This window comes from Canis lupus, chromosome 10 (assembly GCF_003254725.2).
Source record: "Canis lupus dingo isolate Sandy chromosome 10, ASM325472v2, whole genome shotgun sequence".
NCBI lineage: Eukaryota > Metazoa > Chordata > Mammalia > Carnivora > Canidae > Canis > Canis lupus.
Window position 1 is genome coordinate 29,295,731 of NC_064252.1, and position 25,006 is coordinate 29,320,736.

Genomic DNA, 25,006 nt, shown 5'->3' on the forward strand with positions numbered 1-25,006 from the left:
TGCTGGGTGTTTTTTTTTTTTTTTTTTTTTAAGATTTTATTTATTCATGAAAGACACAGAGAGGCAGAGACACAGGCAGAGGGAGAAGCAGGCTCCCAGTGGGGAGCCCGATGTGGGACTCGATCCCAGGACCCCAGGATTGCGACCTGAGCTGAAGGCAGACGCTCAACCACTGAGCCACGCAAGCGCCCCTGTGCCGGGTGTTATTATCCATAGAGTTTCTCTGGCACCTTAAGGATGCTCATACACCGAGGCAACAGTATCAACTTATCGTGGACCCACAATGTTTATTTACTTATTGTTTATTTACTTATTGTGGACACAACAACGAACATACCTTTTAAAATCTCTAAAAGTAAGAAAGAGCTCAAGTCAGGAAGAACAGCTGCCCGGGAACCCACGCCCTTCCCGGGGAAGAAAATGAACAATTTGTACAAGGTTACAGCCTTTCTTACATCTTGTAAAAGCTCTAATGATTATAGATTCGCAGGCCGGCAGACAGGGATGCAGGGCCTAGGAGCATTGATTGACATCTCAAGGACAGGACGGTTCCCTTGGGGCTGCTCATTCACGAAGCAGGTGCATGACCCATGAGAGTGCTGGGCCCTGAGTCAGGCTCTCGGTTCGAACAAAGTTTACACGCGGTCCTGTTGATCCTTAAATGGCTTCTGTAGTATATCAGGCCTTCAGAGAGTTTTTCTGCCATCATTCTGCTCGTGAAGAACTTCGGACGAAGAAACAAGACAGCAAAAGCAGAAAGCACAGTGGCATGGCATGGCAAGCATTTCTCCCCTCGACGGCGGGGTGCGGACAACGGGACTGTTGGGCTGTGGACCGAAATGAGGATAGTGCCTCTCTTTCCCCTCCACTCTAAATCTTTCCCCGGCTTCCCATGATACAGTTCACTACTGTATTGGGGGGTAGGAGGAGACTCCTCCTTTCCCTTCATATGATCCTTCTTTATTCAGGACACCTCAATTCAAGGATTCTATTTTAAGAAAAAAAAATTGTAATAATGATGCAACAAGATTTTGGCATGCAGATATCATTGTACCACTGTGCATAATAAAAAAAAAATGAAGTCATCTAAATGTCCCTAAAAGAGGAGGGCAGCTACTGTACCACTTGTGGCTTTTCCTCTTTGGACTCCTTTCTCCACTCACGTACTCCACTCCGTAGCATCCCCAGCTCAGACCTGCAACCAGCACAGGCAAAGGCACGTGACCCAGTCCTGACCACTCAGAGTGGGCCCTGGAGGCCTGCCCTGATCCTTTCCGCAGCTGAAGGGGGTGCAGCGGGGTGTGGAGGAGTTGGGGAGCGTGCCTCTTGTCTGAAGCTCGTGCAGGCCTGTCTGAGAAATGGAAAGACAAATGCCTGGTGACATCATTTTTACTCTCTGGGTCCAGATGCACCTGCAGACCGCTGGATCCCTAAGCTTTTTAAGCCCATGAGTCAATAAATTCCCTTTTTTGTGTAGGCCAGTTTGCCTTACTTTTGGTCACTTAAAACAGAGAATGATGACTAACATATGTCTACTTTAAAAGATCATATATAGGGATCCCTGGGTGGCTCGGTGGTTTGGCGCCTCCTTTGTTTGGCCCAGGGCTTGATCCTGGAGTCTGGGAATCAAGTCCCACCTCGGGCTCCCTGCAGGGAGCCTGCTTCTCCCTCTGCTGTGTCTCTGCCTCTCTCTCATGAATAAATGAATAAAATCTTTAGAAAAAAATTAAAAAATAATAGATCGTATATATAATCAAGAGACTATTTTGTGGGGATCCCTGGGTGGCTCAGCAGTTTGGCGCCTGCCTTTGATCCAGGGCGTGATCCTGGAGCCCCGGGATCAAGTCCCACCTCAGGCTTCCTGCATGGAGCCTGCTTCTCTCCCTCTGCCTGTGCCTCTGCCTCTCTCTCTCTCTCTCTCTGTCTCTCATGGATAAATAAGTAAAATCTTAAAAAAAAAAAAAAGAGAGAGAGAGAGACTATTTTGCAACATTAAAAAACTCTAAAAATGAAGTGAAATATAGAATGGTTGGAAAATATCACTAAGTGAAAACAGCAAAATGGGAAGTTCTAGAAGGAATGGAGAATGAGAGGGACAGAGAAAACTCTAGGCCGCAGGAAAAAAATCTATCATGTATCACAGCCTCGAGGGAGGGTCTCCATTGGGCAGTCTCATGACAAGTCAGCAAGGCTGGCCCTCTGACACCCCAAAGCAAGAGAAGCACGGGGTAGGAATTCTACGCCAAACTGCCAACAGGAGCCACCCTTGATTGCTGCCTTATATCTAACCCCTGTGTCTGACTTGCCTGAATTTTAAAAAGTTGCATTGAATGTCCATGCATGGCTTTCAGAATAGCAGCTGAGATGTAAGAAAGGAGTTCACAGGAAGACAGGTGAACCGGGAAGCCTGGAGAGGACATCCTAAGTTGCTCTGAACTTGGGGGGAGAAAGGGCCCCTGGGCCTCTCTCCTTCTGATGGAATCTGGTCGAGCAGGTTCCAGTGACATCTTTTTGTATGCAAACCCCAGAGAATTACTGGGCATTCCTAGAGGTGGGGGAGGAAGGGAGCAGAGCACTGGGGGCCCCTCACCTTGGGGACCCTCCTGGCTCATCCTCTGAATGTGTTATAGCGCCTGCACCGATCCACATGTGCTTCCTGCGGACCTAGGGGGAGAGGGAGTGACCGGGACACGGGAGAGGCAGTGGGAATGAGGTGCCCCCTGCCCCCAGCAGAGGGAGAGGGAACAAAAGGAAGCAGGCTGGGGAGGGGAGGCAGGACAGATTGACCTCACCATGCTCACTGGCTCGCAGCGCCCTCAGGACCCAGTGGGCCCTCCCGGTTGCTAACACTCCGGGCATCGCCTCTGCCCACAACCCAGCCTGCCCCTACCCTGTGCCCTTCTTTCTGCCCAGTGACCTGTGGTCCCCACCTGCCCTCATCCTCTCCTGTCACCTGGGATCCTGCCTTGCCAAGCCTGCCCACCTGCCTGGGGGCAGGGGGGATGAGGGGGCAAGGCGGAGACCCCGTGGCTCCGCCTAAGATGAGCTTCGGTGAAAGAAAAAAAATAAAAAAAAGAAAAAGAAAGAGAATAAAAAATAAAATAAAATAAAAAAAATGAGTTCCCGGGCCTTTGCTCTTGCAACAGTTTCTGTAAAGAAACAAAAACAGCGGTCAGAGGAGGGCTTCGGGGGGGCCCCCAGCGGTCGGGCTTCCTGGCTCTGCCACCCGCTAGCTTCGAGAACTTGGTTGAGTTACCTCCGCTCCCTGTCTGAGTCAGGGGGGCTGTCCGAGCAGAACAGCACAGGCGAGGGGGCCTTAAATAATGGGACTATGTGCTCCCCTGGTTCTGGAGGCTCTGGCCCATTGGGTTTCTGGCGAGACCTCCCTCCTGGTCGCAGATGGCCACCTTCTCGCCGTATCCTCGCAGACTGCGCAGGCGGAGACGGGGTCTCATGTTCCCTCCTGCTCTCTCCTAGGATCACCCCTTCCAGTGGCCTTATTCAGCCCCAGTTGCCTCCCCAAGCGCCCCCCCCACCCGTAGTCACACTGGGGCTTCAACCTATGAAGGCTCAGAGACACATCCCGTCCACGACACTCCCAGTGGCCCAGGGCCTCTTCTCTGCAGCGGGGAAGAGCCTCTTCCCAGCACAGGGACCTCAGGGAGGCCTGCGAGAGACGGAAGGCGTGACCAGGTCTGCCCCCGACAGCGCCCTTATCCTCCAGATGCGCCTCATGCGGTTTGGCCCCCGGGCCACCAGGAGCCCCACGTCCTCTGGAACATCCAGGCGGACATCTCACCCACACGCGGCTCCCTCAAGGCCCTGCCCGTCAACCTTGGTGCCGGGAGCCCCCCTTAAAGCCTCCCAGCCCGCTCCAGCCTCCCGAGAGGGAGAGGCCGGCCTCACCTTCTGCCACAGGCTCTCATAGAGCCGGGAGAGTTCTGTCAGCTTCGTTTCCAGCTCCCAAGCCTCGGCCCTCAGCTCTTCTGCAAGCGTGCTGCTTGCTCCCTCTTTCAGTTGCTTCCAGTTCCTCAGGAGGGTGGTCAGATCCCCGTGGAGGGAGAGCCCAGCCATGACACTCCCCATCAAGCGAGCACTTCTCGTCATCAGCAGCGTGGTGCCCTTGAAGGCCCTCCGCACCTGCCTGCTCCTCCGGGCCGAGACTTGGCCAGTGGTCATGAGGCGCTTGGCAGCAGTGACCAGGCGCGGGCGCTCCCTGGCTATCTGAAGGGCATGGATGGTCCTCTTGACGTCCTTGATTTTACTCCTATAATCATAGGCCACCTTCCGGACAGTCATGGCGCAGACTGCGTTCTCGACCTCAGCCTCCCGGGCGTTGTGGCTGTGGGTAGGCACTAGGTTGCTGACCTGAGCTTGGATGTCTTGATTTTGCAAGTGTTCCACAACATTGGTGACGATGCCGGTGGTCGTGGCTGCTGTTCCCAAAACTTTACCAGCAGCAGAGAGCATCAGACTTCCTCCCGCTGTTACCGGAGCGAGGGCCAGACCCAGGAAGTTCATGGCTCCTGAGACCACCGCGACGGAGCTGGTCACCATGTTGGTCTTGATCTGCGTTCTATGAGTTGCGTCAATGTGGTCTGCAAGGGCATGGAGTTTTCTGATGTTCGCTTCCATCTCTTCTTTGATGATGGGATACTCTTCCAAAAACCTTATTTCTTCAGCGGACAGGTCCCTATCTTGTTGCTGCATGCCCTCCCTCAGAAGGATGCCCTCCTGGTCCCTGTGGGTGAACAACATAAAGGTTTCGCTTAAGCTCCCCAAAAGGGGAAGTCACATTCTTTGTCAGGCCCACTGCGGTTTCTGCATGTTCTTGCCACTCCTGCCTCTGAATCCTTCTGCATCTCCCTGACACCCCTGTGAACTCTGACCCGGTCACGGAAAGTGCCAGAGCGTTGTCGGGAGCTGCTGCTTCCGTGGAGAGAAGAAACACATAAGAGGAGTTTCTGGAGGGACAGGTGGGAGAAACAGAGCCTTGGCTAAAGAGATGGAGAAGGTAGATTAGTTCCTGAGGGACACGGTCAGCCTTGCGAGCGGTGACGGAATGCTAAGTTCTGAGTCAGATAAAGAGCCTGGGACTGATGGAGGAACAGGTGTGGGAAAAGCAGGAGAAGGAGGAGACCAGGTGGAGGGTCCTGTATTTGTAGAGGCGGGTCAGAGGAGGAGGCTCCACATCGTACAACGCAGCCTACACTCCCATGACCTTGAGTTTGGCTGCCGTGGTGGCCTTCGTTCGCCTCCATCAGGAGCTACACACCGAGAGGGCTGAAGTGAATTATCACTAATATTCTGAAGGTTCTCCTTGGTCCGGGGCCAGGTTTATTTGACCACTCAAGCAGATGGGATTGGTGCTTCGTAGAAGATGTCAGGGACAGAGGGGCCTTGGCCTCTCCTTTCCAGTATCTCACAGTACAAAGTATTAAGGCATCCTCGTCACCCTGGAGGAGTTTGGGCTTTATGGGAAAGCAGTACCGGGGAAGAGCAATCCCTCTCCTTCGGGCACATTCTTCATGCCAAAGGCCATTGGTGCATCTCCTTCAGGGTGAACTTAGGAGGCCAGGGGATGGCAGATGCCCTGGCCCAAGGAAGAGAATCAGAACTGGAAGGAAGCCTGGCCAGGATCCAAGCTGCCACCTTTACTTTTCAGCGGAGGGAACAGAAGCCCAGGGAGGAAAGGGGACTCGCCCGAAGGAATGCGTGAGGTGGAGAAGGAGCTCAGAGCCCACCGCTACTCTGGGCTGTTTCTCTGTCATCTGTCAGCCCCTGTTAGGAACTCCTTGCTGACGTATCTATGCAGATGTCTTTTAATACCTGTCTCTCTCTCTCTTCACACACACACACAAAATTTCTCAACTGAAAAGGTGAAAAACCAAATATGCTTCCAAGGAAACCCCTGCGCATTGACAGTCCTCACGGGCCTCACCCCATGAGCGGGGCAGTTTCTGGCCTTCCATGCCTATTGCCCGAGGTCGGGCACCTGACCTCACCTTCTCTCCAAAATATTCAGTGTAGGCCGTGGAATACTTTTTTGCCCTGTCACCCATCAGGAGGATGCCTTGAGCGTTTCAGCAGGACCCCTCTCCTCCCCAGGGACAAAGCTTCCTCCCCCCCCCCCCCCCCGCCCCGTTACCTCGAGCATCTTGTCTCTGCCTGGTTGTCCAGCGGCTCCTGTGGCCCCAAAACTGACCTCGCTGTGCCCATGGGAGAATTAGAGGTGTCTTCGGGAGGCACACCACGTTCTGGTTGGACACATGGAAAACACGGTTAGTGCAGGTGCCAGGAAACCTTGTGAAATTCAAAGTTTACGGCGCAATTTTAGGTTACATAAAATCCAAATAATAATGCGATACTGATAATATGCTAAATATTGTCAAACCTGTGCGGTTTATATTGCCGTGTAGCTTCTATGCAGATCCTCTGCATGTCTACCGAGGCAAGTCCTCGGCTCAATAAACTTTCATATATACACACCCAAGTAATCACCCTCATCACGACAGAGAAAAGCAGCTTTCTTTGAACCACTCGAAGTCAGTACTCGCTCCATCCCAGGGGTAACCACTCTTTACAACCATTGATCAGTTTGCCTACTCTGGACTTCATATAAATGGATTAATTTGTTTGGCTTCTTCCACTCAATAGAATGTGTGTGAAATTCACTCATGTTGTGGTATCACTGGTTTTAAAAATGATTGCTGTGGAGTATTCCATTGTACAAACACACTGCAGGGTGCCTGGGTGGCTCTGTTGGTTAAGCGTCCGACTCTAGTTTCAGCTCAGGTCGTGATCTCAGGGTCCTGCATTCGAGCCCCACCTCGACTCTGCACTCAGTAGGGAGTCTGCTTGTCCCTCTCCCTCTGCTCCTCCCCGATTCCCCACACCCCAAATAAATAAATAAAATCTTAAAAATCAATCGATCAATCAATCAATACACTGCAACCTGTTGATCTATTCTTCTATCGATTGGTATGTTTGGGTTGTTTCCAGTCATGGGCTATTATAAATAAATTGATTATAGTAATTAAAAGATCATGTCACAGGACAAGGCAACAATTTATAAGGCCCCTTGGCATAAATTATATTCCTATGGACATATTAATATTATGAGAACAGCAAAAGGGCCTGCGGGAGCATACAGGTGGGGTGTGAAATCCAACCCAGAATCTACTTGCCAAGTGTTGAGACCTGGGAGCCAGGGATGGGGGAGGTGCTGTGTCTATCTGGAGAAAGGAGCACGGGCTGGGTGGGCTTTTTCTAATAAGCCCCAGGGCACCCAATGGGCTAGTGGTGGCCCTGATCTAACTTATATGTTAGAATGATCACTCTGGCTGGAAAAGAGATTCTGGATTTGCAAGAGATGAAGCAAAGAGACCAGTTAGAAGTGATCGTGGTGGTTAGAGCAAGAGAGGACGGCTGCTTGTACTAGGTTGGTGGAAGTGGTAAGAGACATTGTATTTACAGGAAATCACAGGGTGAGAGAATACATTTCTGTTGTTTCCATCCCCCCAGTCGGTGGTGCTTTTGTTTCGGTCCCTAGGAAAGAACACACTCTCTCTCATTTCTTTTTCTATATTTGGTGCTTGGCCCCAGAGTTTTGGTCAGAAATGCTATGGTCGTGATAGGCCTTCTCTCTCCTGGTCATCTTCCTCTCCCTCTCTATTTCTGAAAGAACTTAGGAGAAAAGTCCTCCCATACATATTTTGAAGGCACAAAAATCCTTGCAATGTTTTTTTCTTCTTCTAATGATTTAAATAAATACAGGTTTACTGTAGAAAGTTTGGAAATAAAGAATACAATTATTCTGTATTCTCATCACACAAAATAACCACTGGGGACATTTTATTTACAAGCAAAACAAAGTTTAGACTCATCATTCATTCAGTTTTGTGCGAATTTTTGTCACTTAACATTACATCAACGTTATGGTGCCCGGTATTATTAAATAGTTTCAAACAAGCTATTTAAAGGCTGTGCAACATTCCATTAGATAGATGTATTATTATGTATTTAATAACTCCCCTACCATTGAATCTTTGGGTTGTCTTCAGTTTGAGCTTTTTTTTTTTTTTTTTTTTTAAATCTTATTTATTTATTCATAGAGACAGAGAGGCAGAGACACAGGAGGAAGGAGAAGCAGGCTCCGTGGAGGGAGCCTGACATGGGACTCGATCCAGGGTCTCCAGGATCACACCCTGGGCTGCAGGCGAGGCTAAACCCCTGCGCCACTGGGGCTGCCCTGAGCTTTGTTTTTGTTTGTTTTTACAGTCTTTGCTTTATAAATACTTTTGGATCGTTACATAAAAGTTGGTCTACACATTTGGTTATTTCTTTGGGATTGTCTTTGAGGTAGAGTTACTGCATCAAAGATAAAAAATGTGTTCTAACTGGCTTATCAAGCTAAGTTTCAGGGGTTTGGCTCCAGAGTGCACGTGACCTATAATAGGAGGCACATTTTTGTGCTTAATTGTGTCAGACGTGCATCTACCTACTTTATACACCTTTAATCCTCTCAATGGCTCTCTGACATAGATGCTAATATTATCCCCATTTCCTAGATGAGGAAACTGAGGCACAGGGCACCAGTGCCATGCAACTGGTAGATACGAGAGCACAGTGTGATTCCAGCTAGGTCTGCAATACAAGCCTAGAGCAGCAGACCTTAATCGCGGGTGAGTTTTCTCCCCGGAGGGTGTTGGTAATATCTGGAGTCATTTTCAATTGCCATACAACTCTGGGAGAAGCAGGAAGTGCAGCTATTGGCCTTGAGTTGGTAGAGGCCAGTGCTGTTTCTAAACGCCCTGTAATGCACAGGACAGCCTCACAACAAGGGACGACGCAGCCCAAAATGTCAGTGGGGTTAAGGTTGAAAAACCTCAGTCTTGGGGTGCGGGGGTGGTTTATTCCATTGGGCATCTGATTCTTGATTTCAGCTCAGGTCCTGGGATTGAGCCCCAGGTCAGGCTCCAGGCTTAGCAGGGAATCTGCTTGAGATTCTCCCTCTCATTCTGCCCCCACCCCTGCTCGCTCTCTCTCTCTCAAAATAAATAGATAAATCTTCAGAAAGAAAAGAAAAGAAAAACCCCCATTCTTTGCCGGTGCCCTGTGATACCTTGCCATTTCCCATGAATCCTATGGGATGAGAAGCGAAGGTGACCCAGGGAGCCCTTTGGTCCAGCCCAGGTCCCATCCCCCCCCACCTTCTCTTTTTCCACTTGTGAGCTTGTATTTATGGCAGTTGTTCTTTGCCTGCCTGGGGAGCCTTCAGCCTCATTCTGCTGTCCAGAGGCCCCTGTCCTGCAAACCAGCTCCCTCATAAAGGCAGCTTGCTCAGAGAACACGGCTTTGAGATACTCCCCGAAATCTTTACCACTGTCTCCCCCCACTTCCCAAAACCTCCCCCCAATAAACCTACAATCCTGGGAACATGAGATGGTTTTGCAGTTCAGAGACAAGCTGCTGAGCATTTTTGTTCTGTGAGGATGACATCCCCTCAAGGGAAAAGCCTGTCACCAGTGAGGCCTCCTATGTTCCAGGGGCTGGGCCCTCTCGGCTAGGGCTTGGGGGGGGGGGGTGTTCCCCAGCCAGTGGAGGGGAGACGTACCTTGGTTTGTCCTCGCACCTTCTTAATCCTGTTTCCATTTAAACTTCAAACAGCCCAGGAGAGAGTCCTCCCCTGATATACCATCAAAGAGGTTGAGGTTTAGACCTTTCCTGAGGTCAGATCCTTGGCAGGAGGGGTTTGAACTCCGGGGACCCTGGTGACAGCTCTTTGTCCCAAACCAAGTGCCTTAGCCCAGTCGTCAGGGCAGGAAGCAGCCTCCCTCCCCTGCCTGCTTTCACTGTGGCCTCGGTGCCTGGGGAGAGGAGGCCCCCCCCCCAGTCCTCACCTCTCGGGGGGTCCTCTCGCCCGGTGGCGGGGGCCTGTGGGAGGCCAGGCAGCAAGGGTGGAGTCTCCGGCCGGAGCTGCGGTCCCGGGGAAAGCCTGAGACCCCCGTGGCCTACTCCCAGGGGCCGACAGGCTGGAGCCGAGCTCAGAACAGCAACTACTGAAGCAACGCTTCTGGGAAAGGCGGGGCTTGAAAAATGGGTTTCGCTTTTCCTTTCCTTTTCCCTTTCTCTACTAGCTGTGTGGTGACAGGTTAGCAGCACCGCAGGCAGGGGCCTGGGCCCCCTCACCCTGTCCTCGCTGTGCGCCTAGGAAGGCAAGGACTCAGGCCAGCGGACCCCGGGGAGGGGGCGGTCGCGGGGTTGGTCGGCCCCTGGCCTCCACTCTCCACCTGGGAAATGGGTATAAAAATAGCTCCTGTGGCACAGAGCCATGGTGAGGAGTGAGGCCCCTGGGGCCCAGGTGGACCCCGCAAGCGCTTCGACGGTGGTCACCATGGGTGGGCTGCCCTCATGTGGCTTCCTCGCCCCTCTGAGCTGGGTGCCGGGCAAGGTCTGCCGCCTCCCGTGTGTAACTGGGGAGTGCAGAATTCTCTGAAGACCCGGTGTGTTTCCGTAAATCATTTGGTGGTGGAACCTGACCCCGCCTCTGCAGGGACCTGGTTTTTATGTATCCCACTTCATTTGCATATTCATTGTTTCCCTGCAGAAGTATTAGGGTGTGACTAAACCTTTCCTGGGACGCCTGGGTGACTCAGTGGTTGAACCGCTGCCTTCAGCTCAGGGCGTGACCCCGGGGTCCTGAGATCGAGTCCTGCCCCCATCGGGCTCCCTGCATGGAGCCTGCTTCTCCCTCTGCCTGTGTCTCTGCCTCTCTGTGTGTCTCTCATGAACAAATAAATAAAATCTTTAAAAAATAAATAAATAAAAGAAAAAGAAAGACCTTTCCTCTCCCCACATCCAAACCATTGGAAACTCTGGAACATATCTGGCCCCGATGGTTTGAGATACAAGATTGTGGTTGCGGGTCTCCCGATCTGCAGATGAGGAAACTGAGACCTCGGGCTGGCGGGGGGAGGGGGCAGGGGCTTGCCCGTGGTCGCACAGCTAGGACAGGGCGAGGGACCCAGTTCTGGGCTCCGTGTCTGTGGGAATGGCCTGCCTCACAGTCGTGGGCTGAGATCTGTGTCCCTGTGCGAGGGCCGCGTGCTCTGTTCCTGTGGATCAGGCCGGGAGCCCCAGGTCCTCTCCTCTGCCCTCCTGGAGGCCACACTGGGGGCTGCCGCTGGCACACGGAGTGGCCCAACCAGCCAGCCTTGGCTCTGCGGGCGTCCCCCGGGCCCTCTAGCAGGGAGGAGGGATGGGAGGCTGATGAGTTGCTGAGCTGCGACTCGGCGGGGCCTCTGGGTCCCTGGTGTCCTGGCCTCCTGCGCTCAGGGGCCCTCGGAGGCCATCCTTGCTGGAGGGCTGGTCAGCCCAGCTGCCATCCAGCCCCTCTGCTGCTTCTCCTCTCCCCCCCCAACCCCCCCCCAACATAGACCCAGATGCCCAGGCCTCTCCAGGGTCCTGGGAGCCTCAGGGGCCAGGCTGGCCGAACGACTGAGTGGTGCTCACCCCGATGGCCCTTGTGAAGCAAGAGCCCCAAGAGACTCGGCTTGCCTTAAAGCTCCCTCGGTCTCTTGTGATTTCAGGCACGCTGTTTTGGGTGAAGTCGGCCGGTGGGGCATGTTCGGGTACATCCGGACCTGAATTTGGCATCAAGGCTTTTCTTCTCCCGTTGAAAGTTTGTAGCCCACTGAGAAGGCAGCTGGGTGGTCCCTCTGGGGTCTCACTGGCCTGCACTGAGGCCTCCTGTGTCCCACTGTCTACCTGGTGGCTCTCTGCTGACTTGCTGGTGGTCCCCGGGCTCCGAGGAGCTACAGATGCTCTGGTTTCAGCCACATTGGCATCCTGCCCCCAAGGAACAGGCTCCTACCTCTCTGTGACGTCCCCATGCCCTGGGCCTGGGTCCTGCCTTGCAGACCTCACTCAGGCCCTGGGAAGCTGCAGGGGGCAGTCTAGGGGGAGGACTAGCCCAGGAGGCCTGGGGGTTGGGGAGGAGGTGGTCAAGCCCCTTTCTTTCTTTTTCTTTTCTCTTTCTTTCTTTCTTTCTTTCTTTCTTTCTTTCTTTCTTTCTTTCTTCTTTCTTTTTCTTTCTTTCTTTCTTTCTTTCTTTCTTTCTTTCTTTCTTTCTTTCTTTTTAAAAATATTTTATTTATTTATTCATGAGAGACACAGAGAAAGAGGCAGAGACACAGGCAGAGGGAGAAGCAGGCTCCCTGTGGGGAGCCTGACACGGGACTTGATCCCAGCACCCTGGGATTACGCCCTGAGCCGAAGGCAGACACTCCACCACTGAGCCACCCAGGGGCCTCCAAGCCCCTTTCTTGACCCAAACACACCACAGAGTCTTCTCTGGCTCCTGCTCCTGCCCCGGTCCTCTCTGCTCCTGGCTGCCTCCTCCCCCGACACAGAGTTTTCAGGCCACTCTGCCAGAGTCTGACCATCCGGGGAGCAATTGCTGTTGGGACACTAACCCTTGACTTGTGACTCTTGATCTTCCATCTGCCTGCCTCCCTCCCCATTCTGGAAGGGTTCTCCCTCCACCCCTCTCTATAGGGACTTCCCTAAGGTCAGGTCTGCAAATTGCCCCCATCCTGAGGACTTCTTGTTTTTTGCCCTCGTTCTTTGAGAGATTGATGGTGGAGAGGGTTGGGGACGGGACGTCTCACAGATCAAGGATACTATCCACAGGGAGCTATTTCAAAAAAAAATCCCCTTTGCTCTTGTCAAAGGCTTAGAGCATTTCTATGTCACCAAACAAACCATTAGTGCCTCCCTTTTGTAACCTAAATGAGGATGGTAGGAATGCCAACTAGTTCACCAGCCTGAGGCTGGAGGTCAGACCCTCCTTGCTGGGGCTTGGCCACAATCGCTGTTGCTAGAGAATTAGGGAGCTGACTGCCAGGCACCTTTGTGCTGCCTGGAGCTGGACTTTATTCAGTTTTTTGAACACAAGCCCCAGAGATTGATTCACACTTACATAACTTAGGAATTTTCTGGCACATCCCCGAGGCAGCTCCAGCTTCAAAGGTGCAACAAAACCTCCAGGCCTGGGAAAGGACAGGGAGCCAGCAGCCAGCAGCTCATCGAGAGCTGGGGGCAACTCAGGAGGCTGGTTTCATCACATAACTCAGCCACCTGCCCCTTCCTGACTGTTCGGGTGTTGTGATCCTTCAGGAAGATGTGGTTGACCTAGCCGGGGTCACAGAGTGTGTTTTGGGGTGTGTCTTAATCTTAGTCCTGTGGGGACTGCTATAACAAAAACGCTGCAGACTGGATGGCTTCTAAACAACAGACATTTGTCACAGTTATTGAAGCCAGATGTCCGAGATCATGGTGCCAGCATGGGGGTGGGGGTTTCTGGTGAAGACCCACTGCGGGGTTGCAGACTGCTGACTTCTCCTTGTATCCTCACACGTGGAAGCAGCCAGGTTGCTGTGGGATCTTTTAGAAGTGGGCACCAATCCTGCTCCTGAAGGCTCCACCCTCACTACCTAATCAATCACCTTCCAAAGGCCCTACCTCCAAATACCATCATATGGGGTGTAGGATTCCAGCATATGAATCTGGGGTGGGGCACACAGACACCGGGCTCTCAGAGGCTGAGAGGCATGAGGTGGGGCTTGGTGGTTGGTGCTCCCACCAGAACCACATGGGGTAGAGGAGAGGCAGTTACGCAAAGGAAGGGGGCGCTCTTCCTAGAATTGGCCAAGAAAGGATGTTGGGCAGGGGAAAGTAACAGGTGTCCTCTGTACCTCATCCTTTGCGCTGCCCACCCCCACATCCTCCTTCCAGGTATAGGACTAAAGAAGACCTTCCTTATGAGATGCAACAACCCAGATAAAGCACTGGATGTCTCTACTCCTCCCCAAGGGTCACACCCCAAATCACACCCAGAGGTTGTATCTGCAAGGCAGCGGATCTACCCAATGGAGCCACCAGGCTCTGAAGGCAGGGGTCTGGTCCTCTCTCATTCTGTCACAGCCCTTATTTATTTTTTTAAGAAGATTTTATTTATTTATTCATGAGAAACACACAGAGAGATGCAGAGACATAGGCAGAGGGAGAAGCAGGGTCTCTGTGGGGAGCCTGATGTGGGACTCGATCCCAGGACCCTGGGATCACGCCCTGAGCTAAGGGAAGATGCTCAACCACTGAGCCACCCAGGCATCCCGACAACCCTTACTGACATTCTCAAATCTGTGACCTCAGTGGTAAATTTAACCACCCCCAGTAGTTAATAAAGGCAATAAGGAGGAGAGGGAAGGAAAATTCTGAAAAATCATGCCGACACAGCAAGCAGGCAGTTACAATCCTTTGGTTATAATCTTTTTATGAAACTGGAATTACTGATATTATTGCCAGCTTCAAAAATATTAGTAATCTCATGGCAGTAATCATCATAACTAGAATTTACTGAGTGCTTGCCGCGTGCCAGGTACGGTTCCAAGGGCTTCACAAGAATTAGCTCAAGGTCATGGCGGGTATTTGTGACTTTCCTCTTTATCCCCTTACCTTCGGCCAGCTCCTAATCAGGTTGGAGTCCTTTCCGAAGGGCAGACCCTAACCTTCACATCTTCCAGAATCAGGTGGGAGTAACCTTCCAGCGGCCTTTTCCCCTGGCCATGGTAAGTCAAGCAGACACGGATCCCCTCCACTGCATCCAGTGCATGTTGGCAATATTACGACTTCCCTTTTATGAATATGACCAACCATCTTTACCAAGAACCCCTGACAGTCTAGAAGTCCCCCCAAAAGATAAATATACTATCAGTGGATGAGTAGATACATACATCATGGCATATACATTTGATGGAATTTTATTCACCATAACAATAAATAAAATACCAATACATGCCACAGTGAAAATGAACCCCAAATGCTTCTGCTAAATGAAAGAAGCTAAGCACAAAAGATCACATATTTGGGGCACCAGGTGGCTCAGTAGGTTAAGTGTCTGCCTTCCACTCAGGTCATGATTCCAGAGTCCTGGGATTGAGCCCTGCAGCAAGCCCCACATCTGGCTCCTTGCTCTGTGGGGAGTCTGCTTCTCCCTCTCCCTCCTCCTTCTCGTGCTCTCTCTCTCAAATAAATAAAATCTTTAACCAAAAAAAAGGCCACATGTTGGATGATTCCATTTACATGAAGTATCTAAAATAGGTAAATTTATAGAGATGAAAAGCAGGGTGGTGGCTGCCAGGGACTGGAGGGAGGGCTCAGAGAGTAACTACTTGATGGGTATGGGATTTCTTTTTGGGGTGATGAAACCATTCTGGAACTAGGGAGAAGTGGTGGTCATGCATCCAACTGTACTAAACACTGAATTATTCACTTTTAAAAAGCTAATTCTATGCTCTGTGTGTTTTACTTCAATTTTTGAAAAGTCAGAAAAATGAATTTGGGCCCAAGCAGGTTAGGATTTTGTTAAGTAAATACATCCTTTTGCTGGGTGGGGGAAAAAAAAGGGTAAACATGGAATTCTCATATAATCCCACAATTTCAATCCCAGGTATATACCCAAGAAAAGTGAAAATGTGTATCCCAAACTTGGGCATGAATGCTCACAGTGGCATTATTCATAAATAGCCAAATAGGGCAAACAACCCAATGTCCATCAACTGGTGAATGGCTACATAAAATGTGGTCCAGGGACCTTGGGTGGCTCAGTGGTTGAGCGTCTGCCTTTGGCTCAGGGTGTGATCCCAGGGTCCTGGGATCGAGTCCCACATCGGGCTCTTCGCAGGGAGCCTGCTTCTCTGTCTGTGTCTCTGCTTCTCTCTCTCTGTCTCTCATGAATAAAGAAAATCTTAAAAAAAATAAAATAAAATGTGGTCCATCCATACAATGGAACATTATTTGGCAATAAAAAAGAATCAAGTACTGGAATGTGTTACCACATGGATGAGCCTTGAAACTACGCTGAGAGACGCCAGTCACAAGGACCTTGTGTAGTATGGTTCCATGCATGTGACATTTCCAGAGCGGGTATATGTATAGACACAGAAAGTAGAATGGTGCCACCAGGAGCCGGGAAGGGGAGGAGTGGGGAGTGATTGTTAATGGCTACGGGGTTTGTTTTGGAGGTGATGAAAATGTCCTGGAGACAGCCTGGATTGCCCAACTTGAGGAATGTACTGAAAACCACCCATCTGTCCGTTGGATGGGTGGAATGTATGGTATGCGACTCATAGCTCACTAAAGCTGTGTGTGTTTCAAACGGCCAGCTCACACTTCCAGCTTGAATTTCATAATTATTAGGTGAACTGGTAGAAGTATTCCCCTTCTGGAAAAATACCAACATTCTGGATAAGTAGCACCTCCAGTCAGGTGATGGGAAGCGACATTTTGGGCCATGCGGTAGAGCTGCAAGAGGTGCCGCTTCCTCTCCACCTGCTAGTTTCTGGGCTCTGTATTGTGGGTATTGGGAGAAATGTCACACGGGCTGCTGCTCATACGGGATCCTCAGGACAGCAATCCACCCTATCCCTGCAGGAGTCACTGGCATCTCAGTTCCCGCAGATGAGCAGGGGGACAGCCGGGCTCCCCCTCACCGCAAGGCCCTCCCCCCTTTCACACCTGTTCAGATGTCAGGGGGCACCTGGTGGCTCAGTCGGTTAAGCAACTTCCTTCAGCTCAGGTCATGATCTCGGGGTCCTGGGATCAAGCCCCGCATCAGACATCCTGCTCAGCGGGGAGTCTGCTTCTCCTTCTCCCTCTGCCCCTTACCCCTTGCTCGAGTTTCTCTCTCTCGCTCTCTCTTTCTCTCTCTCCTCTCTCAAATACATAAATAACATCATTAAGAATTTTTTCAGAAAATAAGTGTTGGCAAGGATGTGGAGAAATTGGAACCTTTGCGCATTGCTGGTGGGAATGCAACATGGTGGAGCCAGTATGGAACACCACGTGGAGGTTCCTGAACAACTAAAAATAAAATTACCATGCAATCCAGCAAATCCACATCTGGTTATATACCTAAAAGAACTGGAAGCATGATCTCAGAGATATTTGCATACCCGTGTTCACAGCAGCCTTATTCACAATATCCAGGAGGTGGAAGCCACCCAGCGTCCATGGGTAAACAAAATGAGATAGATACACACACTGGAATATTGTTATTCAACGCATGACATATTCAATATGTAGGATGGACAATTATTTGACCTTAAAAAGGTGGGAAACTCTGAAGTGTGCTGCCACATGGAATAACCTTGGAAACACTCTGCTCAGTGAACTAAGTCAGCCCCAAAAGGACCACCACTCTGATTCCACTTCTATGAGGTACTCACAGGAGTCAGACTCGCACAGAGTGGGACGGTGGTTGTCAGGCTGGGGGAAGGAGGGAATAGGAAGTGAGTGGTATATTTTCAAGATTTATTTATTTGTGTATTTGAGAGAGAGAGAGGGAGAGAGCACAAGCAGGGGGAGCGGCAGGCAGAGGGAGAGGGAGAAGCAGGCTCCCCACTGAGCGGCGAGCCCGATGCGGGGCTCGATCCCAGGACCTTGGGATCATGGCCTGAGCTGAAGGCAGATGCTTAACCAGCTGAGCCACCCAGGTGCCCTGGAAGTTAGTGTTTAGTGGGGACACAGTTTCTTGGCATCTTGCAACTTTGCAAGATGAAAAGCTTTGTGGGGTAGATGTTGTAGGGGGCGGGGTGATGGCCCCAGGACAATGCCAACAATTATTGCCACCAAACAGTGAACTCAGCAGTGACAACCACGGTAGATTTTGTGTAGCTCTCCTAGAACTTGCTGTTCTTTGCTCCCAGGTCCCTTGTCAGACGCGGGCCTGAGCTGCAGACAGGCTCTCTTGCTTCCGTCCCAGAGCTGCCAGGGAGGCCCCCGGGATTGCACATAGAAGAATAGCCAGGCTGCTGACCGGCTCCTCCAACCCCGAGGCAGCTGGGCCCCTCAGGGCGGGACACTTTAGGGCCACTGTTATAAAAACCCCACACCACTGCTCCAGTGCTCACAGCCCAAAAGGCATCTTGTGATCCTTGGGCAGCCATGTGCTCAGGGGGTGACAGTCATGCGTTGGGGAGAAGGAGCCTTAAGGAACACTCTGACCCTGAAATTCTTGGCTTCCAGGAATCTCTTCCCTCCCCCCCACCTCCTGTGCCTGGGGAGCACAATTTGCCAAATGTAGTGAAATTTCCACCCCTGCCCCCACAGCTTTGGCTGCAATCAGCCCCAGAATTCCTGGGGCCAAGTCTGGAGGGGAGCAGAGAGGCAGCGGTCACAGGGGAGAGGGCGCTGAACCCTGTCCTGGCTGCTGGTCCTCATAATCTGCCAGAACCGTTTCCTGGGCTCCTGCAAGGGTCCGATGAGTTCATCTTGGCCGTGGCAAGACCATCATCAGGTACGCGTGTCACTGTTAGAGCTTTATACACACACAGGACTCAACTTACCTTTTATAGGATATTCGAGAGACTCTGGAGGGCACGCTCCCCTTCCTTCTCCTACCCTGCATGGAAAATCCAGATTTCTGTGATTGTGGGGTTGGAGGGATGGGAACCGCCAAGTGCAGAACATTGCATCAGAGCCCTGTGCGGGGAGCGTACAATTCTGCACCAGCTTCCGACGAGCACGTTTCCCCCACACCAGCAAGCAAAGGTCTCTGTCACCAGATAGGTGACTATGACAACTTAATTCAGTTCCAACACATCTCCCCAGAGATGGCATCAGATCCCATAGGTCAGGGGCCCTGTCCTGCAAGTGTATCCCTGCTCCCCACGCACCCCCCCTCAGATGCGACTTCAAGTCCAGGTTGTCACCTGTGCTTCTGATCTAGGGGCTATAGATCAGAGATCCCCACGACCTCCTCCTTGGGTTCAATTAATGTGCTGCAGTGGCTCACAGAACTAGAACTCCGGTTTATTGCAAAAGGAAGTAAGTCAGGAACAGCCCAATGGAAGACTGACACAGGGCCAGGTCTGGGACAAGGGCATGGAGCTGCCATGCCATCTCCAGGAGCATCACTGTGCCCACTGCTCCACGTGGCCACTCACCTGGATGCTCTCTGAACCCTGGCTTCTTTGGGCTTTTATGGAGGATTCATTTCATAGGTGCGATGGATTAAATCATCGGCCATGGGTGGTCAAACTCCAATCTCCTTTCCATCCTCCGCCCCTAGGTGGGCAGGTCACTGTAAGTTCCAACCCTCTAATCACATAGTTGGCTCCACTGGCAACCAGCCTCTATTTTCAGATGATGCTGGGGCATTCGAAAAATCACCTTATTAACTTAGCCAAAGTCACCTTCATCACACCCGTCACTTCGGAAATTCTAAGTGTTTTAGGAGCTCTGTGCCCAGAATGGGGTTGAAGACCAAAAATAACTTTCTTTTTTTAAGAGAGAGAGATTTATTTATTTATTTATTTATTTATTTATTTATTTATTTGAGAGAGCGAGGGAGGGGGAGAGGGAAAGAGAAAGAGAATCTCAAGGAGACTCCATGTTGAGTGTGGAGCCTGATGCAGGGCTCGATCTAACAACCCTGAGATCATGACCTGAGCTGAAACCAAGAGTCTGATGCTTAACTGACTGAGCCATCCAGGCACCCCAAAATTTCTTATTATAAATCACGATGTCACAGAGAGCTTCACACACAAACTCATTCTAACCACATGGTCTGTCTGAGAGGCAGGGAATACAAGCCCAATTTACAGCTGCCAAGACTGATGCTTGAGCATCTGGGCACCTTACCCAAGGGTATAGCGTCTAACACCATGAAGTGCCAGGGTTGGTGTTAGACCCGAGGTCTGCCTAGGTCCCTGTTCTCCTGCCACTAAAGCGCATCCCAGAAGCTCCCAGGGCACATCTACGGATCAATATATGAGTGAGGTTAAAGATTGCATTCCTCGAGGTGGCCTGGCCAGGCATGGGGTGGACTGGGCTGGAATGGGGGGGGGGCAAAGACATTTAAGGTAAATTTAAGCAACGTTTTCTTGGGTTGCAAAGTGGCAAACCCAACTTGAACTAATATTGGCAAAAACATGGATTTGTTGCAAGACTATTGATGGTTTTTCTACTGCATGGATCACAACCCTATGGTGTGTCGTGAAATCAGTTTAGTGGGTCTCAGTTGATAGGAAAAGCAAATGGCATGGAATAGATGGAACGTATCAGAAAGAATCATACAGGGGCACGCGGGTGGCTCAGTCAGTTAAGCACTGACTGTGGTTCAGGTCACGATCTCAGGGTCCTGGGCTCGAGCCCCATGTCAGGCTCTCTGCTCAGGGGGGAGTCTGCTTCTCCCTCTCCTTCTGTCCCTGCCCCTGCTTGTGCTCGCACTCTGTCTCTCTCTCAAAGAAAGAAATAAAATCTTAAAAAAGAATGTAACATACGTAATAAAGATATGAGTATTATTTCATGAAAATTATGTTTCATCATGTGCTTATGTGCGTTGTGTGTATGCGTGTGCTCTGGATTGCGATGTGAAATGGGTCACAGGTGGAGTGTTTGAGAGCTACAGATCTAGCTCATGGAACCAAAGGGAGATTTACAGGTTTCAGGCCACTCCTGGACCTTCAGGTCCTGAGATTAGGGCCCTCATCACGGTCATAGGTCTCTCTCTCTTTCTCTCTTTCTCCAGTTCTGGGTTTCTTTTGGGGGGTACCAGCCCCATTCAGCCCCAGTATACAGAGAGAACCTAGCCTCAAGCCAACTGATGTCCTTCTGGTTCCAGGACTGTAGACGTTAGAGTGTTTCCCCTTCAGATCCAATAAGAAGATTCCTTGTGTTCTACATCCCCCTGGTCCCTTGTGGCCAGGAGAAGGAGGTTCTCTGATTCCCCAGCCGGGGTCACATCCCTTATCCCATAGCAAAAGCAATGTTCTGTTTCTGGAAGTCCTCACTGGAACAGTGAGATTGGAGGGGGAAAGAAATAAGACCCAAACAATGGGGGTGCTCTTCTGGCCGAGTCAACTGATGATTGTTCTCTATGAAGGGGTCAGGTGCCAAGGAGGAGCTGCTACTAATTTGACCCAGGGACCGCCTGGACAGCATTTTGCAAAGTGTCAGTTTGCCAAGCAGTTCATCCCCCAAGATGGTGGCGGGTGGGATGTGGGTATCCTGTGTGTGGGTCTGCAGATCCCTGACTGAGCCCCAACTTGTGCTCCAACAGAACCAACCATCTCAGACGTCTGCTAACCTCTCCAGACTTGGGCTTCTGGAGAAGACAGCCAGTGGACAGTCTTTCCAAGTTGCTTACAGAGGGGCAGTGCCTCTGGCATCAAAGCTTGACTTCCTGCTCTGTCAGAGGTGGTGACATCTCACCCAGAGACTTTATTTACATATCCATATCCCTCCAACCCCACAATCACAGAAATCTGGATTTTCCATGCAGGGTAGGAGAAGGAAGGAAGGAACTGTTGAGGGTGGCTCCAGGAAGCTCTGCAATGGCCCAGGATAAAAACCTGGAGGCTGCTAGGGCCTGGCTGGAGGCCAGTCATCCTAGGTCTGCTGGCTTCCTGCAGTGGCTGTGGGCATGCCTCTTCCCCTGCATGGGTGGGCAAGTTGGCCCTCGCAGCCTGGCCAGGGGGATTGGGCCTTGAGGGGTCAGGGGTCCCCTGTGACCTCACAGGCAGTGTCTTCCACAGGGAGGAGCCCGTACTTCAGGAATGAGTATGAAATGTGGTGGGCTGCCCCTGAAACTGCCAGATTCCTGCCCACATCTGTAAAATGAGGACATCCCACTGGATGAGCTAGGGTTCTTTTTTGGGCTGCGATCCTTAGAACCTAACATTCCATGCTTCTGAGATCCTAGGAATTGAGAAATCTTGATTATTTTGTGTACTTGACTATGGCTTTGGATCCCCAACACCTTGGATCTTTCCAGACCCCCACTTGCACCCAAGAAGGCCATCCACACAAAATGTAGGTTGGTCTCTGCCTGGTCCTCCCATGAGGCGGGCCTTGTCAAGGGGAGGGCACACTCTCACCTGGGGCCCAGATTCAGACAGGAGCCTCCTGCCGTGGCTGTTGAGTGGGTCCATGTTTACACCCACCACTAGGGGACACGGGACAGGGCCTGCACCTTTGTCATGTTTCCTCTTTAGCTATTAGCTCCTGGTACTGTGAACCTTTGTTGGCCTAACATAACCGAAACCCTACAGCTCACAGTACGTGTGGCTCCGATCTGGTGAGATGTAGAAACGTTCTTCACAGAACTCTGGAGAGGCTGGAGTAGGCCCAGGCACAGGACTAGACTCAGTCCCTGGAAGAAGCACATTTTGAGGCTCGTGGGATCTGGTGACGGAGATGTGGAGCTGGGAGGGGCCAGAAGGAAAGGATGGGTGATGGGGTTTAATTTCTGCCGCTGTGCCCTGTTGTGCATCAAGACCACCCCACCCCTATCCCCCGGTCCCCGTGACCCCCCAGGTCCCCATGACCCCACCAGTAAGGATGCTGCTGCTCACTCTTCCTGTCTATGGGTCTGGAGCTCCGCTGCAGTTCTCGGGAAGCGCCGGCAGAGTGAGGCCCACGGCTGCCGGGATGTCCCACACTGCTCTGCATTTCAGGTTCTAGATCCTTGTTCTAGATTCTGAAATTCCATGGGAAAGGAAGCAAGTGTTTGGCTTGATGCAGAACAAGCTCACATCTCATCCTGGGCTCCGCAGAGCACAAGGGCCCCTGGCCAGGGGGTGGGCAGATTTGCAGAGGGGCCCCGAGGTCTTCCGGGAGAGAGGAGCAGGCCCCATGAGCATGACCGGCACCGAGGGTCTGACGCCCCTAAGGAGACCAGCTCCCACCCCCCCCATCCCCCCACCCTGCCGCCGGCAGCTCGGCCCCCAGATCTGGCCTGCTGCCCTGTGCTCAGGCCGCCCTGGGATGCGGGTCCTGCATTAGGAGAAAAGGTGGGACCACAGGATTCTGTGTCGGCCACAGGTATTAGGGACCAATGTTAGGTTCTTTTATTAAGGCCAGAAAAGACCTCTTTTGTCTCACAGGTCCCGACCGGCCCTGAACGTGTCTGACATCAGACTCCTCACGGCCCTGTCCACCTTTTTTCTCTTAGAAGTTCTTAAAACCAGGATTGGCTCAAACAGCCCGTAGCCATTCGCTAGAGGTGGATCCAAATCGTGATTTGCACAGAAGAGCAAACCCCTAGGACTAGTGTGATGCCTGGGAAGAGGAGAGAATCTTCCAGCAAGGAAGAGCTGGGAGCTAGAAGTCATATTAATGGGATCCCAGCTGACATTTGACTCTACCTGTCGCCTGAGCTCAGGGTCGATGGCACCCGCCGTTCATGCACGATGACAGTACCCGCCTCTCCTCCCCTAACTACGGGCTCTGTGATGATGGTTTTCTGTGTTTAGGTTAATCCTTTTCATAACTGCATAGGGTCAGTCTACTGTTGTCCCCGCCTTACCAATGAGAACACAGAGACTCAGAGAAGTCTGTGATGTGCCCAAGGTCACACGCTCAGCCAACGGCAGAGCTGGGGCCCCAGGGAGGACGCCTGGGCTGTGAGGCCAGAATCCTGATCATCAGGCTCTGCAGCCTGGAAGGGCTGAGGATTTAGCATCGGAATCATCAGTTTAAATTCTATACAGGAGGCACCTGGGTGGCTCAGTGGTTGAGTGTCTGCCTTCAATTCAGGTTGTGATCCCAGGGTCCTAGGATAGAGTCCCCTATTAGGCTCCCCTCAGGGACCCTGCTTCTCCCTCTGCCTGTGTCTCTGCCTCTCTCTGTGTCTCTCGTGAATAAATACATAAAATCTTAAAAAAAAAAAATCCTATACAAGGTTCCCTGGCTCTTCCCAATGAGAGCTGGAGTCATCTCCTGGAAAGAAAGGGGGAGCTCATTCTGCTTGCCTCACCCCCTTCACCGCCCCCGCACTGTGACCAGAGTCATCTCTGGCCTCCGCAGAGACGGGGATGGGAGCAAGGACCCCAGCACGCAGGCCTGCTGTGGACTCTTCTCTGGGACAGGGCCTGTCAGCCAGCCCAGGCCCAGGCACAGAGCCAACCAGGAAAGGAAATTCCCTCCCACGATCATATTCTAGGCCATTCTGCACAGGAAAGGGCAGGCTCCCCCGAAGCCCAGACAGTCTCCAGATGGTTTTTCACTGAAGACTTTCCCAGAGAGTCTTGAGAACCCGGTACAGAATGTGGGCTTGGTCAGAACTCTGGCCCAGCATCAGAACAGGCAGTCCCTTGGCTGCCCTGATGGACTGTGGGATCCCGAGCAAACCCCTCTGCCTCTGCGCCTGTGTTTCTCCATCTGCCTGGACTCGTCACCCCAAAAAGAGTCCTAAAACCTGGTTGGTACCTGTGAATGTGACTTTATTTGGAAATAGGATCTTTGCCAATGTCATTAAGTGAAGGATCTCCAGACGAGATCCTACTGGATTTAAGGTGGGCCCTGAGCCCAATGACAGTGTCCTTAAAAGAACAGGGGAAGGCGCAGAGACACAACGAGGAGAAGGCCGCATGAAGAGCCAGGCAAAGATGGGGGTGATGCAGCCACACACCGAGGGTGGCTGGCAGCTGCTGGCAGCTGGGACAGAGGCAGGGAACAGACTCCCTCAGAATCCCCAGGAGGAAGCAGCCTGCCGACGCCTCGATTTCAGACTCGAGGTCTCCAGAACCAGGAGAGGGTACGTTCCTGCTGCTCTAAGCCACTAAGTTGTGGTCATTTGTTAGGGCAGCCACGGAACCCACCACGCCACCTCAGAGCACTGATCGGGTCAGGAAGGCCCCCAGGGGTTAAGGGAGGTCGAATTAAAGCCTCAAACGTGGCTCCCACCCCAAGAAGCTCACAGCTGAGTTGAGAAGCCAAAATCTGCACTGAATTACTGCATTTCCAGCTCCAAACTGAAGTACCTTCCATATGTAGAATCTAGGCTGCCAGGCCCACAGCGGGGCTCCGGACCCGGGGGAGCGGACGGTGGAAAGTCAGCCCAGAGGAGGATCAGCCCCCAGGAACCAGAGGAGGCACAGCAGGGCGCGTGGGATGTCGGTCCTGGCAGGACTGCCTCCAGGGAGCACAAAGCTCCCAGATG

The 25,006-nt window shown here is 51.8% G+C and overlaps 1 protein-coding gene across 1 annotated transcript; it reads right to left on the reverse strand.

Moving 5' to 3' along the window:
* Positions 1-286: 286 nt before the first annotated feature.
* APOL6 (apolipoprotein L6) lies at positions 287-10,101 on the reverse strand. Its single transcript, XM_025461250.3, has 4 exons — positions 9,903-10,101; positions 6,149-6,257; positions 3,907-4,741; positions 287-3,149 (listed from the first exon to the last, which is right to left on the reverse strand). The coding sequence occupies exons 2-4, from the start codon at positions 6,217-6,219 to the stop codon at positions 2,937-2,939; spliced, it is 1,119 nt and encodes a 372-aa protein (XP_025317035.3). The 5' UTR covers positions 6,220-6,257; positions 9,903-10,101; the 3' UTR covers positions 287-2,936.
* Between the last annotated feature and the right edge of the window lie 14,905 nt (positions 10,102-25,006).

Bases quoted from the DNA above. Each gene is read 5' to 3' on its own strand.
- APOL6 (XM_025461250.3), bottom strand. From the start codon at position 6,219: ATGGGCACAGCGAGGTCAGTTTTGGGGCCACAGGAGCCGCTGGACAAC. The intron at 4,742-6,148 runs GTAACGGGGCGG...GTTCACCCACAG, and splicing joins GCAGAGACAAGATGCTCGAG to GGACCAGGAGGGCATCCTTC. The intron at 3,150-3,906 runs GTGAGGCCGGCC...GTTTCTTTACAG, and splicing joins ATGAGAGCCTGTGGCAGAAG to AAACTGTTGCAAGAGCAAAG.